The 23,237-nt window shown below is 39.8% G+C and overlaps 1 protein-coding gene across 1 annotated transcript in view; it reads left to right on the top strand.

Annotated features, from left to right (window-relative positions):
• Positions 1–22,003, top strand: part of vegfaa (vascular endothelial growth factor Aa) — a 34,362-nt gene extending 12,359 nt beyond the window's left edge. The window contains exons 3-7 of the mRNA XM_020925802.2: positions 1,007–1,203; positions 3,200–3,276; positions 3,360–3,395; positions 10,632–10,763; positions 16,340–22,003. Of these exons, the coding sequence (XP_020781461.1) occupies positions 1,007–1,203; positions 3,200–3,276; positions 3,360–3,395; positions 10,632–10,763; positions 16,340–16,361 (464 nt within the window). The 3' untranslated portion in view covers positions 16,362–22,003. The remainder of the gene's footprint in view (positions 1–1,006; positions 1,204–3,199; positions 3,277–3,359; positions 3,396–10,631; positions 10,764–16,339) is intronic.
• The last annotated feature ends 1,234 nt before the right edge of the window (positions 22,004–23,237 follow it).

Consider the following 23,237-nt stretch of genomic DNA (forward strand, 5'->3'; position numbering starts at 1 on the left):
AGACAGACGATTGAAATGCAGTTATCCGGGGCTCTTCCGGCTCTTTCTGACACTACATAGGCCTGGACTCTTTCTTTCTATAGTTCGCTGATTCACAGAGCGATTCAGACTACAATCGGGTCACGTGACTCTGGTATCTAGGTGGAAAAAAAAGGCTGCTAAACTCAGATAAAACATAATTTCTGTCATAATTAAGGATCAGATCAGCCTCTGTTTATAGATTAATAAGAAGTAACTATCACGCTGGATTTCACGTAAACAGACGGGATGATCTTAGCCACCTAGTACCTCCGCTTAATTTCATTTCTCTCCAGCGACTAGATCAGGAATCGGAATACACTAGACGGTTTGCAAGAACCTCGGAAGTGCGAGTTCAGCCAATCAGTGAAGAGCCAACCGTTCTGTGTTGGCGATGATTAACAAGATCGAGGATTTAAAGCCGGAACAAAGAGAATATTTGGTGAATTTTATCAAGGGGAAAGACGTTATTGTCCATCTTCCTACGGGATTTGGGAAAAAATTACATACGTCACGACCAAATAGCAGCGATTGGTTAAATAAAAAAAGTACCCGCCTACTGTCGAGCGAACGAATCCTAACGCTGCGAGGTCGGACGGTTTCTACGAAGCGAAACCGGCTCATGAATCTGGCTAGGATTATCAGCTGTGTTGGCGACGATTCCCGAGATCGAGGATTTAAAGCCAGAACAGGTTTTTAAGAGTGTTTCATTCAGAATCAGGATCTACAGAGTCATAAACCAGCGCTTTTATCTGCTTCGTCAGACTCTTGCAATGCATTGTGGTCTATATTGACTGGAGTGCACTACTTTTTCACCAACTGGACGTTCAAACAATCCTAAAAAAATGGCGTGACCTCTAGATTTTGCCTTAAGTTGAGAATAATGTGGACTTCCGGACAAAGCCAAAGTGCGTTTCTTTATTAAATATTGTTATGATCCTGTACGGTAAACCCGCTGCGTCGCTTTGTGTTTTTTTTTTGTTGACAGTGGTGCCCTTCCTGGAAGTGCTGATGAAGAGTGAATGTAAACCCCGGGACACGCTGGTGGACGTGTACGTGGAGCACCCAGGAGACACGGAGTTCATCTACATCCCGTCGTGTGTGGTGTTGTCGCGCTGCGGGGGCTGCTGCCAGGACGAGGCCATGGAGTGTGTGCCCACCCAGACAAAAAACGTCACGCTCCAGGTGAGACACACACTACAGATTAACATCGTCAGTTTTATTTGGTTTTTGTTTTATTTTAGCAGTAATCAATTGTCAAAATGTGAAGTTTTGTTGCGAGCAGGATGTCCTACATACACATGTACGGCACTGGACCTGACCCCTGCTTCTCTCCATGGAAATGAACAATAGCATCTTTTATTTATTATTATCATTATTATCATTATTATTATTATTTAATACAGATCGGGGCAGCTAAAATGACTGTTCAGCTTCAGATTTGTGTTGTAATGTGGCATGTTCTCAGGTCATGTTAATAATAGAAATGGTCCAGTTCCATATTTTGGAGTTTACCTTTTCGATATTTTCTGGAAAAGTGCAGTGTAAACATTAGGATGCCATCTTGCCATCCTCCTTAAGGAACCACTCAGCCATTCACACACATTCATACACCAGTGTACGCAGACGCTGTGGGTGAGATGGGTTAAGTGTCTTGCCCAAGGACACAACGACAGCGTTCATCAGTGGGAGATGGAACACATCCGTCAACCTGTGGGTTTGTGAATCTGACCGTTTTACCAATGATGTTTTATGTCGAGAGCGGGATTCAAACCGCCAACCTTCCGAAATCATTCAAAATCTATCAAAAAGTTTTATATTTTTGAACGTTTTTCAAACACACATTTAAACATTATTTTAAAACGTTGCCTTTTCTTGAACACTGCTGTACGTCCTTTATCTGTGTTTTATTTGTTTAAATGTTATTGTGTTGTCTGGAATATCCCACAGTATGGCATTAAACCTTTCTATCTTCATGGAAACCAAACCAGGCAAGTTACAGGTCAGATCTGTAAAGAGCAGAAATATATCGATATATCGTATTGTTTAATATGATGATACAGCAGCCCACGATATCGATACTGTATCTATATATCGATTTTTTTAGTATATTTTACTAAATTATTTTGTTACAGTTTTGTTGTTTGTTTAGTGCAGGGATGTCAAACTCAAATTCACAGACGACCAAAATTAAAAACTGGGTCAAACTAAATATTTGTTGAAACATTTCAGCAACATCTGCATGTTTTCTCTTCTTTGGAGATATGTAACGTTAAGCATTATCTTATTAAAATAAATGTTTAATAATAGTTGAATCCAGAATGAGCAGAATATTAAATAAATAATGTCTTTATAGCCGGTGGGCAGCTCTAATACATATTTAATATGATCTTGCGGGCCAAATGTAATTATATCTCAGGCCAAATTTGGACCCCGGGCCTGAGTTTGACATGTCTGGTTTAGAGGAAGAAAACAAATTTATGCGACACAATTGACATTTTCAGTGTTTTGATGATTAAAATTGGCTTTTTTCATAACGAACTTTGCACAAGAAGTGGTTTAACAAAGACTTTTAGTATCACCGCCACGATTTAGCCTTTATTTTTTATTGAACCTTATCAAATCGATTAGAAATATATCGTATCGAATCAAAAGCTCACTGTATCGAGACATGTATCGTATCGACAACTTTTTAATGACTCCCAGCTCTAGTGGCGAAAAAAAGTTGTTTTTCTTTGTATTTTTGAGCTATAAAACCAGCTGTAATTGAATAAATGTCAAAGTAGAGCTGTTTAATGTCACACTGTGGAACATTCCAGACATAAAAACAAGCAGGTGATGGACCCACAACCAAAAAAAAACCCACACAGTCCAGCTTCAGGACACATGACTGTTGTTCCGCAGACAGATCCTCCTCTGGTCTGGACTCGGCAGGTGTCCGAGCGGCTGGTATTCCAGATATGTTGTTTACCCGCACGTCTGTTTACGAGGCTCCTCTCCGCGACGCCGTAACCGCTCAAATCCTCCCCAAAAAAAATAAAAAATCTGTCCCGAAATCTCCCAAACACCCAGAGAAGGCGGCGTATTTTGGCTGTGGCTCCCAGGGTCACGAGACAATGCCGAAATTTCGATTGGGAAGAGTTTTGTAACAACTGTTGTGTCCTCTTTTTTTGGTTTCAAGGTAATGCGGTCGAGACCAATGGTATCGCAGCACACTCTAGAGCTAAAGTTCACGGAGCATACGCAGTGTGCATGCAGGTAACGCACCGACGAAACCAAAACGAAACACAAAAAAACGCGAAAATCTCAAATAATAATGTTTGTTTTTTTGTTTGTTGCAGAGAAAAGCAAGGGTTATCAACAGCAAAGAAACAATAGTAAGTACATTTTAAGTTTGTCGGTGAGTGAGTGAATGATCGATATTATGATGGTGGTGGGAAAAAGTGGGTATTATAACATGATTTTTAAATATTTTGATTTCATTTTTTTTATTTTAAAGGAAATTTAAAGGTCCTAGATGATGCAAACTTGACTGTTGTGATGTTTAAGACACGTTATAATGTTGTTACCTCGTCAAAAACTGAGCTGGAGACCCGTTTATTGTTCGTCTGTCTACATCTTCAAAGAACAGCACGCTCAGTTCCACCTTGTGATGTCATGAAGTGGTAGTTTTCAAGCTCCTTTTTTACCTTGAGTAGAAATAGTCAAAAACAGGGTTGGAATTAGTCTTGAAATTGGACTCAAATAAGACTTTAGTCACTATTTTTAGGACTTGACTTGATAAAACGGACTAAGACTTGTGACTCGACTTGGACTTGAAGGTCAGGGACTTGGGACTTGACTCGGACTTGAGGCCAATTTATCTTAAAAGTCATATAAACTGCAAAAATCTGAGCTATATTTGGTATTTTTTGTTGGTTTAAAGACTTGAAATGACTTGAAGCTCAAAGCAGACAACTTGGACTTGACTTGGATTTATGTGCCCGAGACTCGAGACTCGACTTGGACTTGAAGGTCAGGGACTTAGGACTTGACTCGGACTTGAGGCCTGTGACTTGAGAAGACTTGAGGAGCACTTTTAAATTCTTTCTGCGCCAGAGACTCGAGACTCGACTCAAACTTGAGGTCAAAGACTTGAGACTTACTTGAGACTTGCAAAACAAAACAAAGACTTGGTCCCGCCTCTGCCTCATGACATCACAAGGTGGAACGGAGTGTTTTCAGAACTACTCAGGTGAGGTAACAACATTATACGATCGGAAAATAGCGTAACGTGGCTTTTTCATTTGCGTTGTGCTGGGAGTGGAAAAGCTTTGGCAAAACGATTGGATTGTTGGTTAGATTTCAGAGATCGGGTCAAACTGTTGTGGTTCCCTTGAGCAAGACACTACGTTCAGTCTTGGCTGGATGTGTGTGTACGTGTGTGTACGTGTGTGTACGTGTGCGGTGGGTGGAGGCCGACGAGCGAATGAAGATCAGACTCGAAGTTTGAAAGAAGTTCGTCCATGGAGAATATAATTACTGTAGTGACTGACAATTATGTTTATGTCCTAGTTTTGACGAGTAGTAATTAGTCCTGGTTCAGTTCTGGTTCAGTCCTGGTTTAGTTTTGGTTTAGTCTTGGTTCAGTCCTGGTTTAGTCCTAGTTTAGTCCTGGTTTAACTCTGGTTTAATCCTGGTTTAGTCCTAGTTCAGTCCTGATTGAGTCGTTGTTCAGTCCTGATTTTGGCTCTGGTTCAGTCCTGGTTTAGTCCTGGTTTAACTCTGGTTCAGTTCTGGTTTAACTCTGGTTCAGTTCTGGTTTAACTCTGGTTTAGTCCTGGTTTAACTCTGGTTCAGTCCTGGTTTAGTCCTGGTTCAGTTCTGGTTTAATCCTGGTTCAGTCCTGGTTTAGTCTTAGTTTAGTCCTGGTTTAGTCCTGGTTCAGAGCTTGTTCAGTCCTGATTTAGCCCTGGTTCAGTCCTGATTAGTCCTGGTTTAGTCCTGGTGTAGACTTGGTTTAGTCCTGGTGTAGACTTGGTCTAGTCCTGGTTTAGTCCTGGTGTAGACTTGGTCTAGTCCTGGTTTAGTCCTGGTGTAGACTTGGTCTAGTCCTGGTGTAGACTTGGTCTAGTCTTGGTTTAGTCCTGGTGTAGGTCTGCTTTAGCTCTGGTTTAGTCCTGGTTCAGTCCTGGTTTATCTTTAGTTTAGTCCTGGTTCAGCCCTGGTTTAGTCCTGGTTTAATCCTGGTGTAGACTTGGTTTAGTCCTGGTTTAATCCTGGTGTAGACTTGGTTTAGTCTTGGTTTAGTCCTGGTTTAATCCTGGTGTAGACTTGGTTTAGTCTTGGTTTAGTCCTGGTTTAATCCTGGTGTAGACTTGGTTTAGTCCTGGTTTAATCCTGGTGTAGACTTGGTTTAGTCTTGGTTTAGTCCTGGTTTAATCCTGGTGTAGACTTGGTTTAGTCTTGGTTTAGTCCTGGTGTCGTCCTGCTTTAGCTCTGGCTTAGTCCTAGTTTAGTCCTGGTTCAGTCCTGGTTTATCTTTAGTTTAGCCCTGGTTTAGTCCTGGTTGAGTCCTGGTCAAGTCCCGGTCCAGTCCCGGTCCCACTGCAGATCTGGCGGGTCTGTGGTCTGGCCGAGGACCACCCGCGGGTCTCTGTTCAGTTCCAGTTGCACTTTTACTTTGGCTCTAATCTTAACCGCAGGTGTCACGCCGCTAACCTATTTTTATTTTTAGTGCTTGGTAAATAGAGCTGTGCAGACCCGGTGAGTAGAGTGGGCAAAAGTCTCCTCATAGTCCTCAGATAGTCCACGTCTCTGTTGTGGATCTGAAACTCTGGGCTCGGGTAAAAACTCAAGAAAAACACAACGATTTGGCTCAAAAATTTTGTTTTTTTCCTTCAGTTTTGGTCTCATTTTCTGGCTTTTTGTATAAACGGACCCAACTTAGCCTTTAATATTCCACAGTTTGGCATTATTCTCTACTTTTTTTATTACTTATCTTGAAAAAACAGAAATTTCCAAGACTTTTCCAAGACTTTCAAACGGCAAAAGTCAAGAAATTTACATAAAACACTGAATTTGACAAACAAAAATTGTCAATTTGACAGAAAAATATCTGGATTTTTGTTTAGTTTCGTTCACATAAACCACAAAAATCCTGCATTTTTAGGCTGAGTTTTGACTTCTCTCAAACTGAAAACGCCGTTCCACCTTGTGATGTCACGCGGTGATACGGGGAAGTGCTCCACCGTGTTTTTAAAGTCAATACTAATACCTGTAATAATAATAATGATAAAAATACTTTGACTAGAATCGTTTGGATGATTTCAGCGCTGGACTTTAGACGATTTCTACTGAACTAACTCAGTAAAAGGAGTTGTTCACGTGACAAACTCCCACCTCATGACATCACAAGGTGGAACGGCGTATTTTAAACTCGTCTACACTTGTCTACATTTTGAAACAGTCTAATAACACAGGGATGAGTCAAACACGTGTGAATGAAACAAAACATGAGGAATACAGGGTTCCCACGGTCATGGAAATCCTGGAAAACTCATGGAAATTGAAAGTGTCATTTTCCAGGCCTAGAAAAAACACAGAGTTTTGTAAATTCATTGAAAGTTTTGGAAAAGTCATGGAATTTTAGTATGTGTTTCACGCAATTACAACGTCAGTGGTTCCCAAAAAAAAATAAAAAATTCTGGGGATTTTAAAAGTCACAAAACTTTGCGAACCAAATCAATCGACATTATTCGTAAATCACAAAATAAAGTTGGATTATTGAACATTATTCAACATTAATGAGGAAGTTTTATCAAGTTTTAAACAATGAAAAACAGTAACTGAAGCGTCAATAAAAGGATCCATAAGTCGATCTTTTTGGACTTTAAATTTAGAACATTTCTTTTTCTTTTCAACGTTCAATTGAACCGGCAATACTGGAACAAAATAGTCAATACATAATTACAAAAAGATTAGAAATTATACAAAACAACTCCCAACGTCTGCGCCTTTTGTTTAAAAGACACGACAATAAATGCACTGACAGGATTTTGAATTTAAGTTAAATTGAAAGTTGAATTAAAAGTTAAAAAACTACAACCCCAGACCATATGGTGAGAGGAAAGAGTTAACATTTCATATTTAGTCCTAAAAGTCTGATCATTTCTACACATGTAGGTGCCGTAAAATCATGGAAATGTCACTTTAGGTTCATGAAAAAGTCATGGGAAAGTTTTGAAATGTTGTCAGTGAAAACGAGCGGGAACCTTGGGAATATAACGTGACTCGACATGATGTGATTTTGCGCAATATCCGCCCCTTAACGTGCGAAATATAAATGAGTTTTCACAGTCCTTTTGAGCTCGTGAGAATCCTAAACGCGTTCTTAGAGGCCGTGCGGGTTCAGAGGCGGCGGCGGCGGCGAAGGGCTGTGGAGGTCAGAGTTTCTAATAGGATCAGGTCAGGTGGACGCGGCTCTCCTGTCCGTGCGCACGTACACCGACCGACCGAGCGACCGCTGCAGCTGAGCGAGGCCGACCTCAAGACCGTCGTTTTATCCGCGGCCCGGGGAGCGTCTAATCCAACTGGAGACGAGCGCAGACCTAAACTCAGCGCGACTCTCACGGTATCAGAGCCACAGTGACCCCGTGACCTTTCACCTATTTAAAGAAACACCTGAGTCACCAGCGAAGCTTATGTAAGACGAACCTGACCTCCACATGACTCTGCATTGTTGAGTAATACTGACAAAAATGTCAACAAAAAAAGAATATTATTGGATTCTCGCAGTATTTTTAATCCAAGAAAAGTTTTGGGATTAATCAGAAAGTGTCTCTAAATGTTTTTGGTGGAGGATTAGACATAAACAACTCAATGTTTTGACTTTTTAGGCTTAAAAAAGAGAGAACTAAACCAGGACTGGATCAGGATTAATTCAGGACTAGGACCAAGTCTACAATAGAACTAAACCAAGGCTTCACTAGGACTAAACCAGGACTAGAATCAAGTCTACGTCAGAGCTAAACCAGGACTGGACCAGGACTAGAACCAAGTCCACAAGAGAACTAAACCAGGATTCCACTAGGACTAAACCAGGATTAGAACCAAGTCTACCGCACATCTAAACCAGGACTCGGCCAGGACTAAACCAGGACTAGAACAAGGACCAAATCAATTCTATTTCAGGACTTTAATAGGATCAAACCGGATCAGACCATAAGAACTCAAACCTGAGACTAAACCTGGACCTAAACCAGGACTAGAACCAAGTCTACAGCAGAACTAAACCAAGACTTGACTAGAACTAAACCAGGACTACAACAGGACCAAACCAAGTCTATTTCAGGACTTTAACTGGATCAAACCGGGACAACTGCGACCATAACAAACCGTACTTAAACTAAAACACAAAAATTAAACGGAAACGTAATAATACTTTTTACTATGGATGTAACAATAATCGAAATATCGTGATATTGTATCGTCAAAAGTCTCACAATAATATCGTGGGCTGTCACAATATATCGAATCAAAAGTTCCTTTGCTTAAATGTGTCGTTTTATTGTAGTAACAGCTTATAAACATCGGTAACTACATATCCCATGATGCATTTCATCGCAGACAACATGAAGAAATATGTTTTTACTTGAATTCTTGGGATTATGATGGCAATAATTCACAGCAAAATCTTGTCAAACTATTTTAAAAGCAAAAAACGTGTCTTATCTTCAAAATATCGCAATAAATATCGTACTATAAGATGCGTATCGTGATAATATCGTACCGAGAGAGTTCGATATCGTTACATTTTCGTTGCGTTTTTACCCATTTGACCGTCAGATTTCATGGATATACTTTTAATGCCATACTGTGGGATTTTCTAAGGAGCAGTAACATCTCCACCTGAACTTTTGTTGTTGTTTTTCTCCTGAAACGGCGAGCAGGAGATAAGATGTTAGAGATTGTCGACAAAGACTGAAGATTTCACTTTGAACTTTAGATCTTCGACTGATACTTGGACAATAGTTTACGAGAACAGTTTGTTATTGTTAAACTTGTCCTGGTTTGACCCGGTCAAAGTCCTGAAATAGACTCGGTTTGGTCCTTGTTCTAGTCCTGGTTTAGTTCTAGTCAGGTTTTGGTTTAGTCCTGATGTAGACTTGGTTCTAGTCCTGGTTTAGTCCTAGTGGAGTCCTGTTTTAGTTCTGTTTTATACCTGTTTCTAGTCCTGGCTTAGTCCTTGTTTAGTTTCGCTGTAGATTTAGTTCTAGTCCTGGTTTAGGTCCAGGTTTAGTCCGAGTTCTGGCGTGGTTTGAGTTCTTCTGGCCTGAGTTCTTATCTGTGCGTTCTGGATGAGTTCTGATCTGTTTAGTCTCACAGTCGGCCTTTGTTTCCTGATAGAGTCCGTTATGTCGTCTACGTTCACTCCCAAATATCATACGACGATTTTTCATAAATGTTTAGTCTGCGTCATCGGGTTTTAGTCTTGAAGATTAACTTTTTTGGTGAGGACATCTCCATGGAAACGCTGGGCTTTGTTTCCACAGTATGGCTTTATCAAACGGGTCTATTTTTGCATTTATATCACTTCATTATTTATCTCCAAAACTAGTTTCAGTCCTGTTTTAGTTCTGGTTTAGTTCTCGTTCAGTCCTGGTTTAGACTTGGTTTAGTCCTGGTTCAGTTGTGGTTTAGACCTGGTTTAGTTTTGGTTTAGTCTTATTTTAGATCTGGTTTAGTCCTGACTTAGACCTGATTTAGACCTGGTTTAGTCCTGATTTAGACCTGATTTAGACCTGGTTTAGTCCTGATTTAGACCTGGTTTAATCCTGGTTCAGTTCTGGTTTAAACCTGGTTTAGTCCTGGTGTACACCTGGGTTATAGTCCTGATTTGGATCTGGTTTAGTCCTTGTTCAGTTCTGGTTTAGACTTGGTTTAGTCCTGGTTTAGTTCTGGTTTAGTCCTGTTTTAGATCTGGTTTAGTCCTGACTTAGACCTGATTTAAACCTGGTTTAGTCCTGATTTAGACCTGATTTAAACCTGGTTTAGTCCTGATTTAGACCTGTTTTAGTCCTTGTTCAGTTCTGGTTTAGACCTGGTTTAGACCTGTTTTAGTCCTGGTTCAGTTCTAGTTTAGTCCTGGTTTAGACATGTTTTAGTCCTTGTTCAGTTCTGGTTTAGACCTGGTTTATACCTGTTTTAGTTCTGGTTTAGTCCTGGTTTAGACCTGTTTTAGTTCTGGTTTAGACCTGGTTTATACCTGTTTTAGTTCTGGTTTAGTCCTGGTTTAGACCTGTTTTAGTCCTGGTTCAGTTCTAGTTTAGTCCTGGTTTAGACCTGGTTTAATTTATTTTCAGTTTTATTTTGAAAAACAAACAAACAAGTGACACACAGATGGATTGATTGATTGTGTGAATGTTTTCTTGACGTAAACTTTTTTGAAAGCTGTTAGACTTTTTTTTCCGTGGTCTCGAGGAAACCTGTTGCTTCAGCGTTTTCCGTCGGGGAGCTGGAGTGCGGCGCTAGCCCGAGGGACGTGCGTGTCTAGGACGTTTGCGTGCTCGCGGTGTGCGGCCTGTGCAGTGTGTGTAGCTTAGCCTCTCTCTGTCCTCTGTGTTTTCTTGCAGCCAGTGTGCGCCTTGCTCCGAGCGGAGGAAGCGCCTGTACATTCAGGACCCTCTCACCTGTACATGCTCCTGCAAATACTCTCACTTAGACTGCACGGCCAGAAAGCTCGAGCTAAACGAGCGGACATGCAGGTCTGTGCCCCCCCCCCACTCCACCTCAGACTCCACTTTCAGATCTTTGTTTCTCCTCCTCCGAACTCTGCTCCTCCTCCTCCTCCTCCTCCACCTGTCCCTCCTCCACCTGCACTCTCCACACACACCTACAGGAGACTAATAACCCGGCTCGACTCACGGGGTTTAGTACTGCACTGGAGGGAGTAGTAGTAGTAGTAGTAGTAGTAGTAGTAGTATCAGTAATGGTACTAGAGTAACATGAGTAGCGAGAGTATAGCAATGTTTGTAGTAGACTAGATAGTTTGTGAGAAAATTGGGTTATTTGCAAAAGTAGTATTTTTGTAGTAGTTGTAGTAATTGTTGTAGTAGTAGCATTAGTAGTAGTAGTAGTAGTAGTATCAGTAATGGTACTACAGTAACACTAGTAGAAAGAGTATAGCAATATTTTGTAGTAGACTAGATGTGAGAAAAGTCGAGTAGTAGCAAAAGTAGTATTTTTTATATTTTATTTTTTAGTAGTAGTAGTAGTAGTAGTAGTAGTAGCAGTAACAGTAACAGTAGTAGCAATATTTGTAGTAAACTAATTTGTGTAAAATGGGATAGTTGCAGAAGTAGTATCTTTGTAGTAGTAGTAATTGCAGTAGTAGTATTAGTAGTAGCAGTAACAGTAATAGCAACAGTAGCAATACTTGTAGTAAAGTAATTGTAGAAGAAGAAGTTGTATTTTTGTAGTAGTAGTAATAATAGTACTAGTAATTGGAACAATACTTATAGTAGAGTGAGTAATTTCTGTAAAGTGAGATAGTTGCAAAAGTACTATATTTGTAGTAGCTATAGTAGTATTAATACCCTAGTGGCAGTAATAGTAATAATAGCAGTAGTAGTAGCAGTAGCAGTAACAGTAGTAGTGACAGTAAAGCAATATTTGTTGTAGACTAGGTAGTCTGTGAGAAAAGTTGGTTAGTATTATTTTATTTTATATATATATATTTTTTGTAGTAGTAGTAGTAGTAGTAATTGTAGTATTATTAGTAGTAGTAATAGAAGTAGTAGTAACAGTAATAGCAACAGTAGCAGTACTTGCAGTAGATTGATTAATTTGTGTAAAACAGGATAGTTGTAAAAGTAGTATTTTTGTAGTAGCGATAGTAGTATGTAAGTCTAAATTACAGTAAAGTTACTATTATTATGATTTATTTATTATTGTTTGTATTATTTGTATTATTTTCAGTGTTAATTTGAGTTGAAATAATTTAAAATGACTCCAGGTTGTGAGTTGAGCCGTTTAACCTCCTGTAGAGTGTTTTTTTGTGCGGTGTGTGTGTGGTGCATGCGTGTCTTGCCTCTTTGCTTGTGTTGTTGTTGTGTTGTTGTTGTGATGTTGTTGTTGTTGTGTTGTTGTCGTGTTGCTGCTGTGTCGCTGTCGTTGTCGTCTTGTGGCCGTGTCGTGCTGTCGCTTGCTCGCTGCGTCTCAGTTTTAAGTGTCGTTTTAGTCGAAAACGCCCCGTGGTGAGTGAGTGAGTGAGTGAGTGAGTGAGCGTTCAGACGGGAGTGTGCTGTACCACTTTACCACACGGTCACCGGTTTGGATGAAGCTGCGCTCGATCCAAACGCACAAACACACTAGTCCAGACGGCAGAGCTGAAAGTGAAAACCTAAACTACACGGTTCGCACATGAATGAATCCTATTTTATTTTATCTCTAAAAATGTAATATGTTTCGCAAAAGTGTGAGAAAGCTAAAAATGGGTTTTACTTTTGTGTTAAACGGACCAACCAAAAGCTAATACGGTTACTCAATATTTAAATCGTTCTGTATCGCTGGAGGTTCAAATAAAATCAAATGATGGCATAAAACTCATCGTCTAAACAGAAACAGAGGACTCAGACACCAGATCTAAACAAATAAGAGAACAACAGAAAAAAAAAAAAAATAATAATAATAATAATAATAAAAAAAATAAAATAAAATAATAATAATAATAATAATAATAAATAAAATAATAATAAATATAAAACACATAAATAAAAATATAAAACATAACAATAATAATAATAATAATAATAATAATCAGATAAATAAATACATAATAATAATAAATAAATAAAAAAACACTAAATTAGTAAACCAATTGACATAAACAAAAATAATAAACACATTTTAGAATACTAATCTGTACTAAAACTAGTATCGAACCTAGACACTGTTTGGGGCAGGTATTGATACTAAAAAAGTCCCATTCATAGGACAGAAATAGTAGTTTTAGAATGATCTGGAGCTGTATCGGAAACAAGAATAAGGCCTCATAGACTAGTTTACACCCATGGAACATTCTGGAACCTGCCTGGAATACTGCGGGATTACACAGATATAAGAATACACTGTAATATAAAAGAAAGAACTTCGATTTAATATTGAAAATCACATTCTATCGTCTGAAGAAAAGGTGTTTTTAATTTGTTTTTAATCAAGCCTGTTTCCTTAGTTCCTTAGACAAAACTATATCGTACTGTGGAATATTCCAGGCAAACCTTCCACTAGAAAATGTCCATAATGCATCTTTAGAATTTCCTGATAACCTGAGTGAGCGGCTTCTCTCGGATCACGAGTTGAATCTGACGTCGTGAGCAGAACGCGGTCTTATCCTGATGGAAATGTGGTCGGATAAAGTCCATTACACGGACCACAGCTGTGAAAGGACAAAGTCGGAAAGACAGAAATACGACCAGCCCGTCGCTTTAAGCAGGATTTCAAAATCACCGTGAGTTTTAGCGTCTCGCATAAGCAAAACATGTGAGGATCCATTCATAATGATAAGATCTGTTTATGTAACTGTCCTTTTTATGCGATCATTTGATTTCATTTGAACCTTCAGCAATACATAACCACTTAGTATAATTAAATATCTCTTATCTTACCTAATTTCGTTTAAGCTTTAAACATGAAATCTTGGGATCTTAAATCTCAGAAACATTGGCGAAATTTGACACAAGGTTTTCACTCGGCGGCCGTGTCACTTGTAGTTTTTGTGGTGGTGTTTTTGTAGTTTTTATGCCTCTCAAAGTGTGTGAAACTTTGAGTGTTTTGCTGTCGTGTTGTGTGATGTTGTGTTGTTGTGTTGCTTGTAACTCACAGTTTGGTTTAGTCCATAACATTGGTTCTCAAACTGCAATACGCACACCATTTTTATTGTATTTGACCCTGCTTTATTTTGGCGGTTGTAGAGGGTTTAGAAGTCCTGGTTTAGACCTGGTTTAGTCCTAGTTCCGAGCTGATTTTGGGCATGTTTTAGGACTTTACAAGACCTGGTCTAGTCCAGGTTTACTCCTAGTCAAAGGCTTGATTTAAGTCCATCTTAAGACCTGGTTTGGTTGTGGTTTAGTCAAGATTTAGACCCTTTTTAGACCGTTATAATACCTGGTTTAGTCCTAGTCAAAGGCTTAACTTTAAGACCTGGTTTTGTTTTGGTTTAGTCCAGATTTAGTTCCATTCAAAGGCTTGGTTTAAGTCTTGGTTTAGACCATCTCTTAAAACCTATTTTACTTCTGGTTTAGTCAAAGTTTAGACCCCTTTTAGACCATTATAATTCCTAATTTAGTCCTAGTCAAAGGCTTGATTTAAGTCCTGGTTTTATCTCAGTTTAGTCCAGATTTAATCCAAGTCAGAGGCTTAATTTAAGTCTTGGTTTAGACCATCTTAAGACTGGGCTGGGTTCTGGTTTAGTCAAAGTTTAGAGTGTTTTTAGACCATTATAAAACCTGGTTTAGTCCTAGTCAGAGGCTTAATTTAAGTCCTGGTTTAGTCTTGGTTTAGTTCTGATGGTAATTATACTTAGTTGGTGTGAACAGTTTGGAGAACCACTTGTGTGTAATGGAGTCCTCCCAAACAGAAACAGCCTTTAGAGTTAACAAGCCCCCCTCCTCACCTCACCTCACCCCCCCCACCGTTTGACCTTTTAACCCCTGCACTTCCACGACCCCTGACCCCGGCGGCCCCCCACACGGATACGGATTTGGCGCTGCACACTTCGGGGTGGAGGGACCCGGTGTGGCGCTCCAATTGGCTGCTTCAGATTCAGGAGGCCACGGCTTAAAACTCTACCACCCTGCCCCCTCCACACCCAGTAAACGTACAAATATAAGATTATAGGTCTATTTTAATACGTCAGGGTCATTTTACCGGATTTTTATGCCTTAAAAACAAAAACAAAAACAAAAAAAACAGATCTAATCCATTTCAAACAGTTTCAGTCGTCCAAAGTTGCTCCTCACTTACCTTTATGCCGTCTGAACCTCTTAATTATTCACTGTGATGAGTTTATAAGAGCTTTTCACAACACTCAGAGACCGGTGTGGCGTAAAACTAACAGGAAATAGCATGCTAATATGCACTTCCTGATTCGCAGACAATTAAACGTTTTTTAAAGGTCCTATATTACATGAAATTGTTGAAATTATTGAAGTTATAATGTTGTTTCCTCCTCAAAAACAGACCTGGAGTTGTCCTGGTTTAGTCCTAGTTCAGAGCTGATTTCAGGCATGTTTTTAGGACTTTACAAGACCTGGTCTAGTTCAGGTCTAGTCCTAGTCAAAGGCTTGATTTAAGTCCATCTTAAGACCTGATTTGGTTCTGGTTTAGTCAAGATTTAGACCCTTTTTAGAGCATAATAATACTTGGTTTAGTCCTAGTTAAAGGCTTGAATTAAGGCTTGGTTTAGACCATCTTAAGACCTGGTTTAGGTCTGGTTTAGTCAAAGTTTAGATCCTTTTTAGAGCATTATAATACCTGATTTAGTCCTAGTCAAGGGCTCGATTTAAGGCTTGGTTTAGACCATCTTAAGACCTGGTTTAGTCAAAGTTTAGACCCTTTTTTGACCATTATAACATTTGGTTTAGTCCTAGTCAAAGTTGTGTTTTGTTTCATTCAGAGTTTGGGTAACACTTTTTTATTAGTCTGTCTACATCTCCAAACCTCAAAACTCTCGGTTCCACCTTGTGATGTCATTCATGAAACGGTAGTTTTCAAGTTAACAACCATTTTTTAAAAGTTTTTGTTCAGTAGAGATTGGCAATTCCAGGGTTCAAATGATCCAAATGATCCTAGTGAAGGTGTATGGAGTTTAAAAACACAGTGGAGCACTTTCTTTATTACCACATATATTACATCACAAGGTGGAACAGAGTGTCATTATACAGGATTGTGCGTGAATGAAACAAAACACAACTCCAGATCTGTTTTTTGATGAGGAAACAACTTTATAATGTAGATTTAAACAACTAGATCCTTTCATTAGACAAACATTGCACAATAAATGACAAATTTTGCTCAAACCTTCGGGGAAATAAACGGGTACAGACTTTTGAAGTGTCTGGCAAGCACTACGACATTTTGGATGGAAAATTATATTCACCTGTGGCTGGGTATGTGAACAATTAACCAATAAACCAAAGAAAACAGCACAAATCCCCTTCCAGAACCCCAAAACTCCACCTTCACTGTCTAATTCTTGTCTCATACTCACTCATCTGCATCTTTTTTAGTCTAAGTTTAGTCTCGACATTCCCTCTAACCCTTTTGTTTCCCCTCTGTGCAGATGCGAGCGGCCGCGGAGGTGAGACAGAGACACTGTTTTGAAGGAAATCTGCTACAGCACTTTGAACCGAGGATCATTCCTACAGGACTCCAAACAACGTGCAAGGAAAGGACTTGCAGTTCATCGACAACGTGTATGCTGCTATGTAACAGACCTTTTAATTTTATTATTTATGGCAACGAATGCGCCGCCGGGCGTGTGATCGAAAGCAGTACAGGACTCGAAAGAGAAAATAGACTTATATATATATTTGAACCTTCACTGGATGCTGGTCTGCTGTGGAAGAAACACATTATTTTTCGTAAAACTGATCACGCTTCACGGAGAAACGCAAACGAAAGATGGACTATTGAGTCTCGACGCAGTGAAGCGCATGTACTTGAACTGAAGGTGGGTCCCGAGGCGCCCGTCAGTCATGCCTCAGGGCTGGAGGTGGCTGCTCTGATGGAGATGATAATGTGAAGATGAAGTTTTTCCCAAAGGCGCGGCACAAGGACGAGGTGAGAGGAGGAGGAGGAGGAGGCTGTTTCCAATGCAGCGGGGACTCTCTGTGAATTTAATAAAGCAACGTTAGACTAAATCAGCTGCTAAAAAAGCCCAAAATTGATTAAATGGTACCACTTTTTTTATTGCAATACTGTGAGCGGGCTTGCATCTCCACAAACATGACTCTTAATGCTGTTTCTTTGGCGATAACCTTCCGCAATCTGGCTTCAAACGTTTTGATCTCCATGGGGAATGTTCCAAAGTGTGGGTTTAACTTTTTATTTTCCATGGATTCAAGCAGAATCATGAACCTCTTCAGGAAGTTACACAGTCGCCACGTTTACATGAGAGCTTTAATTCCGAATAAAAATAATTTAATTCTGAATAAAAATGTATTCCACTTTAAAAAGACCATGTAAACGCTCAATTCCAAATAAAAATGATTATTCAGAATTAAACTTAATTCCGAAGTAAGTGGGTGGTCTATTCAGATTTTAAAGCCGAATTAATTTATTCCTAAACGTTTATTCTTCTTAAAAATAATTCCGATCGTTCAGCGCATGATCGTTGGGTCGCACTTCGATCCGGACTTGCGAGTGGGAGCTGAACAGAAGATGCAAAAGTGGCGACGCGTTTTCACTTTTTATTCCGCGTTTAGAGCGGAAATCTGCGTGCATACGGTGACGCATTCGATCAGGTATGCACGCCAAGTTTCCGTGTACTGTATGTATGTGACGTAAACACGTATGAGATGTGAGCAGATCTGACCAGAGTTTTGCGTCTTGGGCAGTGTCGACGGAAACGTTACGGCGACGCGTATTCAACAACTTTTCCCTTCACTCTGGAGGGTGATTTCAGATTTTTGTGTTTTTATGCCCCAAAAACACCGTCACCTATTAAACGAAAGACACTTCCGATAAAATATTTAGTCGTTTTTATCTGAATTCTCCAGCTACTGCTCAAGTATCATCGAAACCACTGTGGAAAAAGTTTGGATCATGTTCAATCCTTGGCGTAACGACAAACCGAGCTGACAAAAAAAACCAAAAAACAGTAGCAGCTGAAGTGTGTCGCCGTAAATACGCTCGTGTCTCTGTCCAATCAGAGCCCTTCCCGACCTCCAGACGTCGAGCGGAATTAAATAAAGGCGATTTAACGCGTTGTCCTCAATTCGGAATTATTATTTCCATGTCATTCTGAACAATTTTATTCAGAAAACACCATGTAAACGTGGCCAGGGTGTCTTTAAAAATCAGAAACCATTTTGTGGACTCAATTTCCAAGGAATCAACAGCAGAACAAAGAAAAATGCACACAAAAAAAAAAATCAATCTTAGCTCACCGTGATTGGTCAAAACCACCTGTCACTCAACATCCTCCACGCTGCATTTCTAACGACTTCCTCCTCAAGCCCCGCCTCCTCTTTGTGACTCCGCCCAATCAGGAAGAACAGATGTGTTTGAGTTTCTTTGCATTTTTTGTTGTTTTTTTTCAGACCAGGGTGTTTAAAGGGATTCGACTGTAGGTATATACGGAGACTAGACGAGCCGATCCCGACGGGCGATCGGCTACGAAAAGAAAAAAACTTCCCATTTTTATTTAAACACTTCCAAAGACAAACGACCTGTATATACTTACTCGGGATCCCGCGTACACTACATTTATTTATAGACAGTATTGTTCATATTTATATTCAGTGTTAAATTTATTTGTCCTCCACTTTTGATCCGAACCGTCAGCCGCCATTTTGACTGAAATGTTTGACACATTCCTGATGCTTTTAATGTCGCGGTTGGGCACTGCGAAAGACGCGACGCGATGTTCGTTAAAATGGTGGTGAAAATTCAGAATGTTCATCTTGGTTTGAGGAGATTTAACGAGATTCGTGAGTGGATCGGTGAAGAATTTTGAAAACATTTGGACAGGTTTCTTTTGTTTTTTTTGTTTTTAAATCATACTTTTTTATTTATTTGTATTTATTTTGGCGACAATTCATGTAATGTCTCCCTTTAGGTGTTACCGTAGACTGTATTTATAAATGGATAAATTGGAAGTGAGCATGAGCGCGCTTCCGGCTCCATCGACTCTGGCTCCAGTTCACTTTTTATTGAAATTCTATTGAGCTGCCGCAGTTGTCAGGTTTTAAAATGTTCGTTTTAACTTTCGTGATGAGAGAATTCTCCAGCTGCTGCGCAATTATCATCGGAACCACTGCGAAAAAAAAGTTTGGATCATGTTTGTGTCCGTGGCGTAATGACAAACCAGATGACAGAAAAGCTGATAGTAGCTGAAGTGTGTGTTTTTTTTCCCGTCGACGTAAATACGTTCGTGACTCTGTCCAATCAGAACCCTTCCTGACCTCCAGACATTCAGCGGAATTATGGCCCCTTCCACACTAGTACATACTTGAGTCGTTTTCGTTGCGGATGAATTCCGCCGCACTAATCCGATGGAAAACGGCTCCAGAGACGGAACAATCTGGTGCCGCCAGCTCCCACGAATGTATCTGAGTACAGAGCTGATCCGGCACCGTGTGGACGCCTGAAAATGTCGATACGCTGACGTCGGAGCTCTAGTTGTGCTCTTATTGGACCACGTCACTGTGAGTTGCTCCTTCCCGATTCTCTGGGTTCGTGACATCAGCAATGTTGTGGAAAACAGTTTAAACAAACCAGAGACAAACGGGAAACAGCGGAGCTACAACTACTCGCTAGAACACGGTCCACGAAAAGACTTGCCATCTTCCTTGGGTCGAAATCGGCTGCCGCAACTTACTCGTGTTTCTCGTGTTTCTCTAGTTCTATTTGTACGACCTGCAGACGTATAATCTCTAAAAAGATTAACACGAACCATCTCCAACGCGACAGAAACACAGAACGGACTCATTTCAGCAGAACACCCCTCTGTCACAGAAAGAACACTCATTCCACCGAGTCGTGTCCTTTAGTCCGACAGAAGCTGAACCGCAAACCAAACGTTAAACAAAACATCTTAAAATCCAGCGTTACGTTCGGTAAAAGCTGAACCTTGTCGTCGTCCACGAAAAGACTCGAAATCGGCTACTGCGATCACGGACATAGAAACGACGTGTCTGGACGCAGATCTTTTCCGGTGATTTGTTTTAGTGTAAACGTGACCTAAATAAAGCCGATTTTTTGTGCGTTTTCCATGTAAACCTCAATTCCGAATGATTATTTCCATGAGAACTCAGAGAATATTTTATTTCCAAACTATTTAATTCAGTCACGTGTTAAAATGTTCGTGTTAATCTTCCTTTTTATTTCGCAACGTTGTCCGTAAATCAATTCCCGTTCCAAATTGAGCTTCTTCTTTCGCCTGAAGCCAAACTCTACTCTCTCTAAGTCCATTTTTATATACAGTCTACGGGTAGAACTCGCAAATAATGAAGGTAGTTTCTCGTACTTTTGACTTTACGGGCGAAATGTTCAAAACAAGTTCAGAATTCAACCGGTGGAACTGACGTAGATGTTTTTTTTGTTTGTTTTTGCAGTGTGGGGCAGCCGTAGGTGGGGGAAAAGGGGGGAATGACCGATAGATACCCCGGCTGTGATGCCCCGGGGCAGGTGGGAGGGGCAGGCCGGGTCAGCGTGAGAAAACTGGACATGTGGTTTTGCACTTAAGGCCCAAGAGGAGGACTACACTGTAAAAAAAAACAAAAAACGTTACTTGAATTCTGAATCTTGATTTGAGTAATATCGACTTTTATCTGACTTGACGCCTTAATATTTGATACTTTGCTCGATTTGACGCAATTTATGAAGACCGATTTTGAGTTTTTCAATAATCAAGTGACTACGTACACACTTTTGGACTTTGGTTTTAGTCCTTTTCTAGTCCTGGTTTAGTTCCGCGTCCATCGAGGCTACTAAAAAAAATCTACTCAAATCAAGATATTTTTCTGAATTCAACAGTTTGTAGTTTTTTTTTTGGCAGTGCAAAGCTGGTCTTGTGCCCAAATTTGGTGTAAGACTTGGGCTCGAAGTGAGAGGGAGGCAACGGGACTTCTCTGTTTAATATAAACAAAACTAAATAATACAAAAAAATACAATGAAATCACCACTATTTAAACTCATTTTCAGGTGCAACTGTTACAGAAAAGGACCTATATAACCACAACATGAAGTAATGGAGTAGTTTTAGGTTTAGTGTTCAGAAAAAAATCGCAACATTATGAACACGATTTTGGGATTTATTTTAGTGAGTAAAAAAAAGAAAAAGTCACTAATGCATTTTACCTCATACGTATGCAGTGGTTTTACCTGTGGAGCTTTAGTTTAGTCCTGCTTCAGTCCTGGTCCAGGTCTGGGTCAGTCTTAGACCAGACTTTGTCCAGTCCTGGTCGAATCCTGGTTTGGTCTTGATTCAGTCTGAGTCCAGTCCTGGTCCAGGCCTCGTTTAGTCGTGGTTTAGCTTTTGTTTTAGTCCTGGTTTAGTTTTGGTTCAAACCTGGTCCAGTCCTGGTCCACTTCTGGTCCAGTCCTGGTCCAATCCTCTTTTAACAATTTTTTTTAGTCCTGGTTTAGTCCTGGTCTAGCTTGGGTTTAGTCCTGGTCGAGTCCTGGTTTAGATCTGGTCCAGTCCTGGTTTAGGTCTGGTTCAATCATGGTCCAGTCTTGGTCCAGTCCTGGTCCAGTCGTGGCTCAGTCCTGGTCCAGTCCTGGTTTAGTCCTGTTTTAGTCCTGGTTCAATCATGGTCCAGTCCTGGTCCAGTCGTGGTCAAGTCTTGATCGAATCCTGGTTTAGTCCTGGCCCAGTCCTGGCTCAATCATGGTCCAGTTCTGGTCCAGTCCTGGTTTAGTCCTGGTCCAATCATGGTCCAGTCCTGGTTTAGTCTCTGCTTTAACCATTGTTTTAGTCCTGGTCCAGTCTTGGTCCAGTCCTGGCTCAGTCCTGGTCCAGACCTGGTTTAGTCCTGGTTTAGTCCTGGTTTAGTCGTGTACAGAGAGACCCTTGCCCCCTGTCCGGAGCCTGGTTCACTGTGATCACTCCCGACCAGAACATTCTGATGTATTTAAGACTTTTATTGTACAGCCATTTTGTTAGTCTAATAATATATATTTATTGGTAAGATTCTATGTTATGTTTTTTTTTTTTTTTTTTTTTTTCAACATTAACATCTTTAGTGTAATAATAATAAAAACATATTTATTTAATATATCTGACGTGTCTTGGTTTTTTTAATGAGGAAAGTTGAGAAGAAGAAAGTAAAAACAAAATTAAAGTGCTTATTTTATGCAATTTTCTGATCTCTGTTCTTCACTCTGTTCCACCTTGTGATGTCATGCGGTAATACAGGAAGGGCTCCATTGTGTTTTTAAACTCCGCACACCTTCACTAGAATCATTTGGATCATTTCAGTCCTGGAATTGCCGATCGCTACTGAACAAAAAGTAAAAAAAAATAGCGTCTAACTTGAAAAACTATCGCTTTGTGACATCACTAGGTGCAACAGAGCATTTTGAGATGTAGACAGACTATTAATAAATTGTTAAAACACAACTCCAGGTCTGTTTTTGAGGAGGTAACAACATTATAAAATAATCTAAAGCTCACAAGAGGCAGTTTTGTGTAATTTAAGCACCTTATTTACAATGGCACATAAACACAATATTAGATCTGGAGTCCAACCCACAACCTTTTTTATTTAGAAACAAAAGGCAGGACAACCACTCTGCCACAGTAACACAGGGAGCACATGCACACTCCACTAGGGCTGCAAAAGTATCAAAAATCTGATCCTCATCGATACTAAAACTAGTATCGAAACTACTGTACTATATACTCATTTTTCACAGGTATCAAAACTAAAAAAGTCAATTTCCCAGGACAGAAATGAACCTTTCCTGAATGTCTCTAGAATATACAGATGTATATTAAAATGTTTTGTGTGCTTTTGCCTTTAAGTAGATGTTAAATTAAGTTGAGATTATTATTTTGACTATAGCAAAAAAATAATAATAATAATAATTGAAATAGAAATTTGGGGATGTTGCAAATTTGCGACAACTAGAACCAAGTTTTTGCCAAAGCGCATGTGCCAGAAGTGGGACTTACAAGTCAGACTTGAGTCACTGTTTTTAAGACTTGAGACATGAGTTGATAAAACTGACTAAAACTTGGGACTCGACTTGGACTTGAAGGTCAATGACTTGGGACTTGGGTTTTGGGAAGAACTTTTAAATTTGAATCTTTCTATTCTGACGTAATGATTCATTCTAAGATCTTGTCAAGACATTTGAAAAGGAAAAAATAACTAAATTAATTTCTACAACTCTTATATACTCTAGTATTATATACTATAAATACTCACATATAAATATACCACAACTTTTTAAGTGCAATTTAGTTTAAAATGACTTAAAACCAGGAGGACAGGACCTTCCTGTGGTCG

Source organism: Boleophthalmus pectinirostris, unplaced genomic scaffold, assembly GCF_026225935.1.
Source record: "Boleophthalmus pectinirostris isolate CB_2022bp ecotype Guang Dong unplaced genomic scaffold, ASM2622593v1 HiC_scaffold_6, whole genome shotgun sequence".
In the NCBI taxonomy this organism is placed as follows: Eukaryota; Metazoa; Chordata; class Actinopteri; order Gobiiformes; family Gobiidae; genus Boleophthalmus; species Boleophthalmus pectinirostris.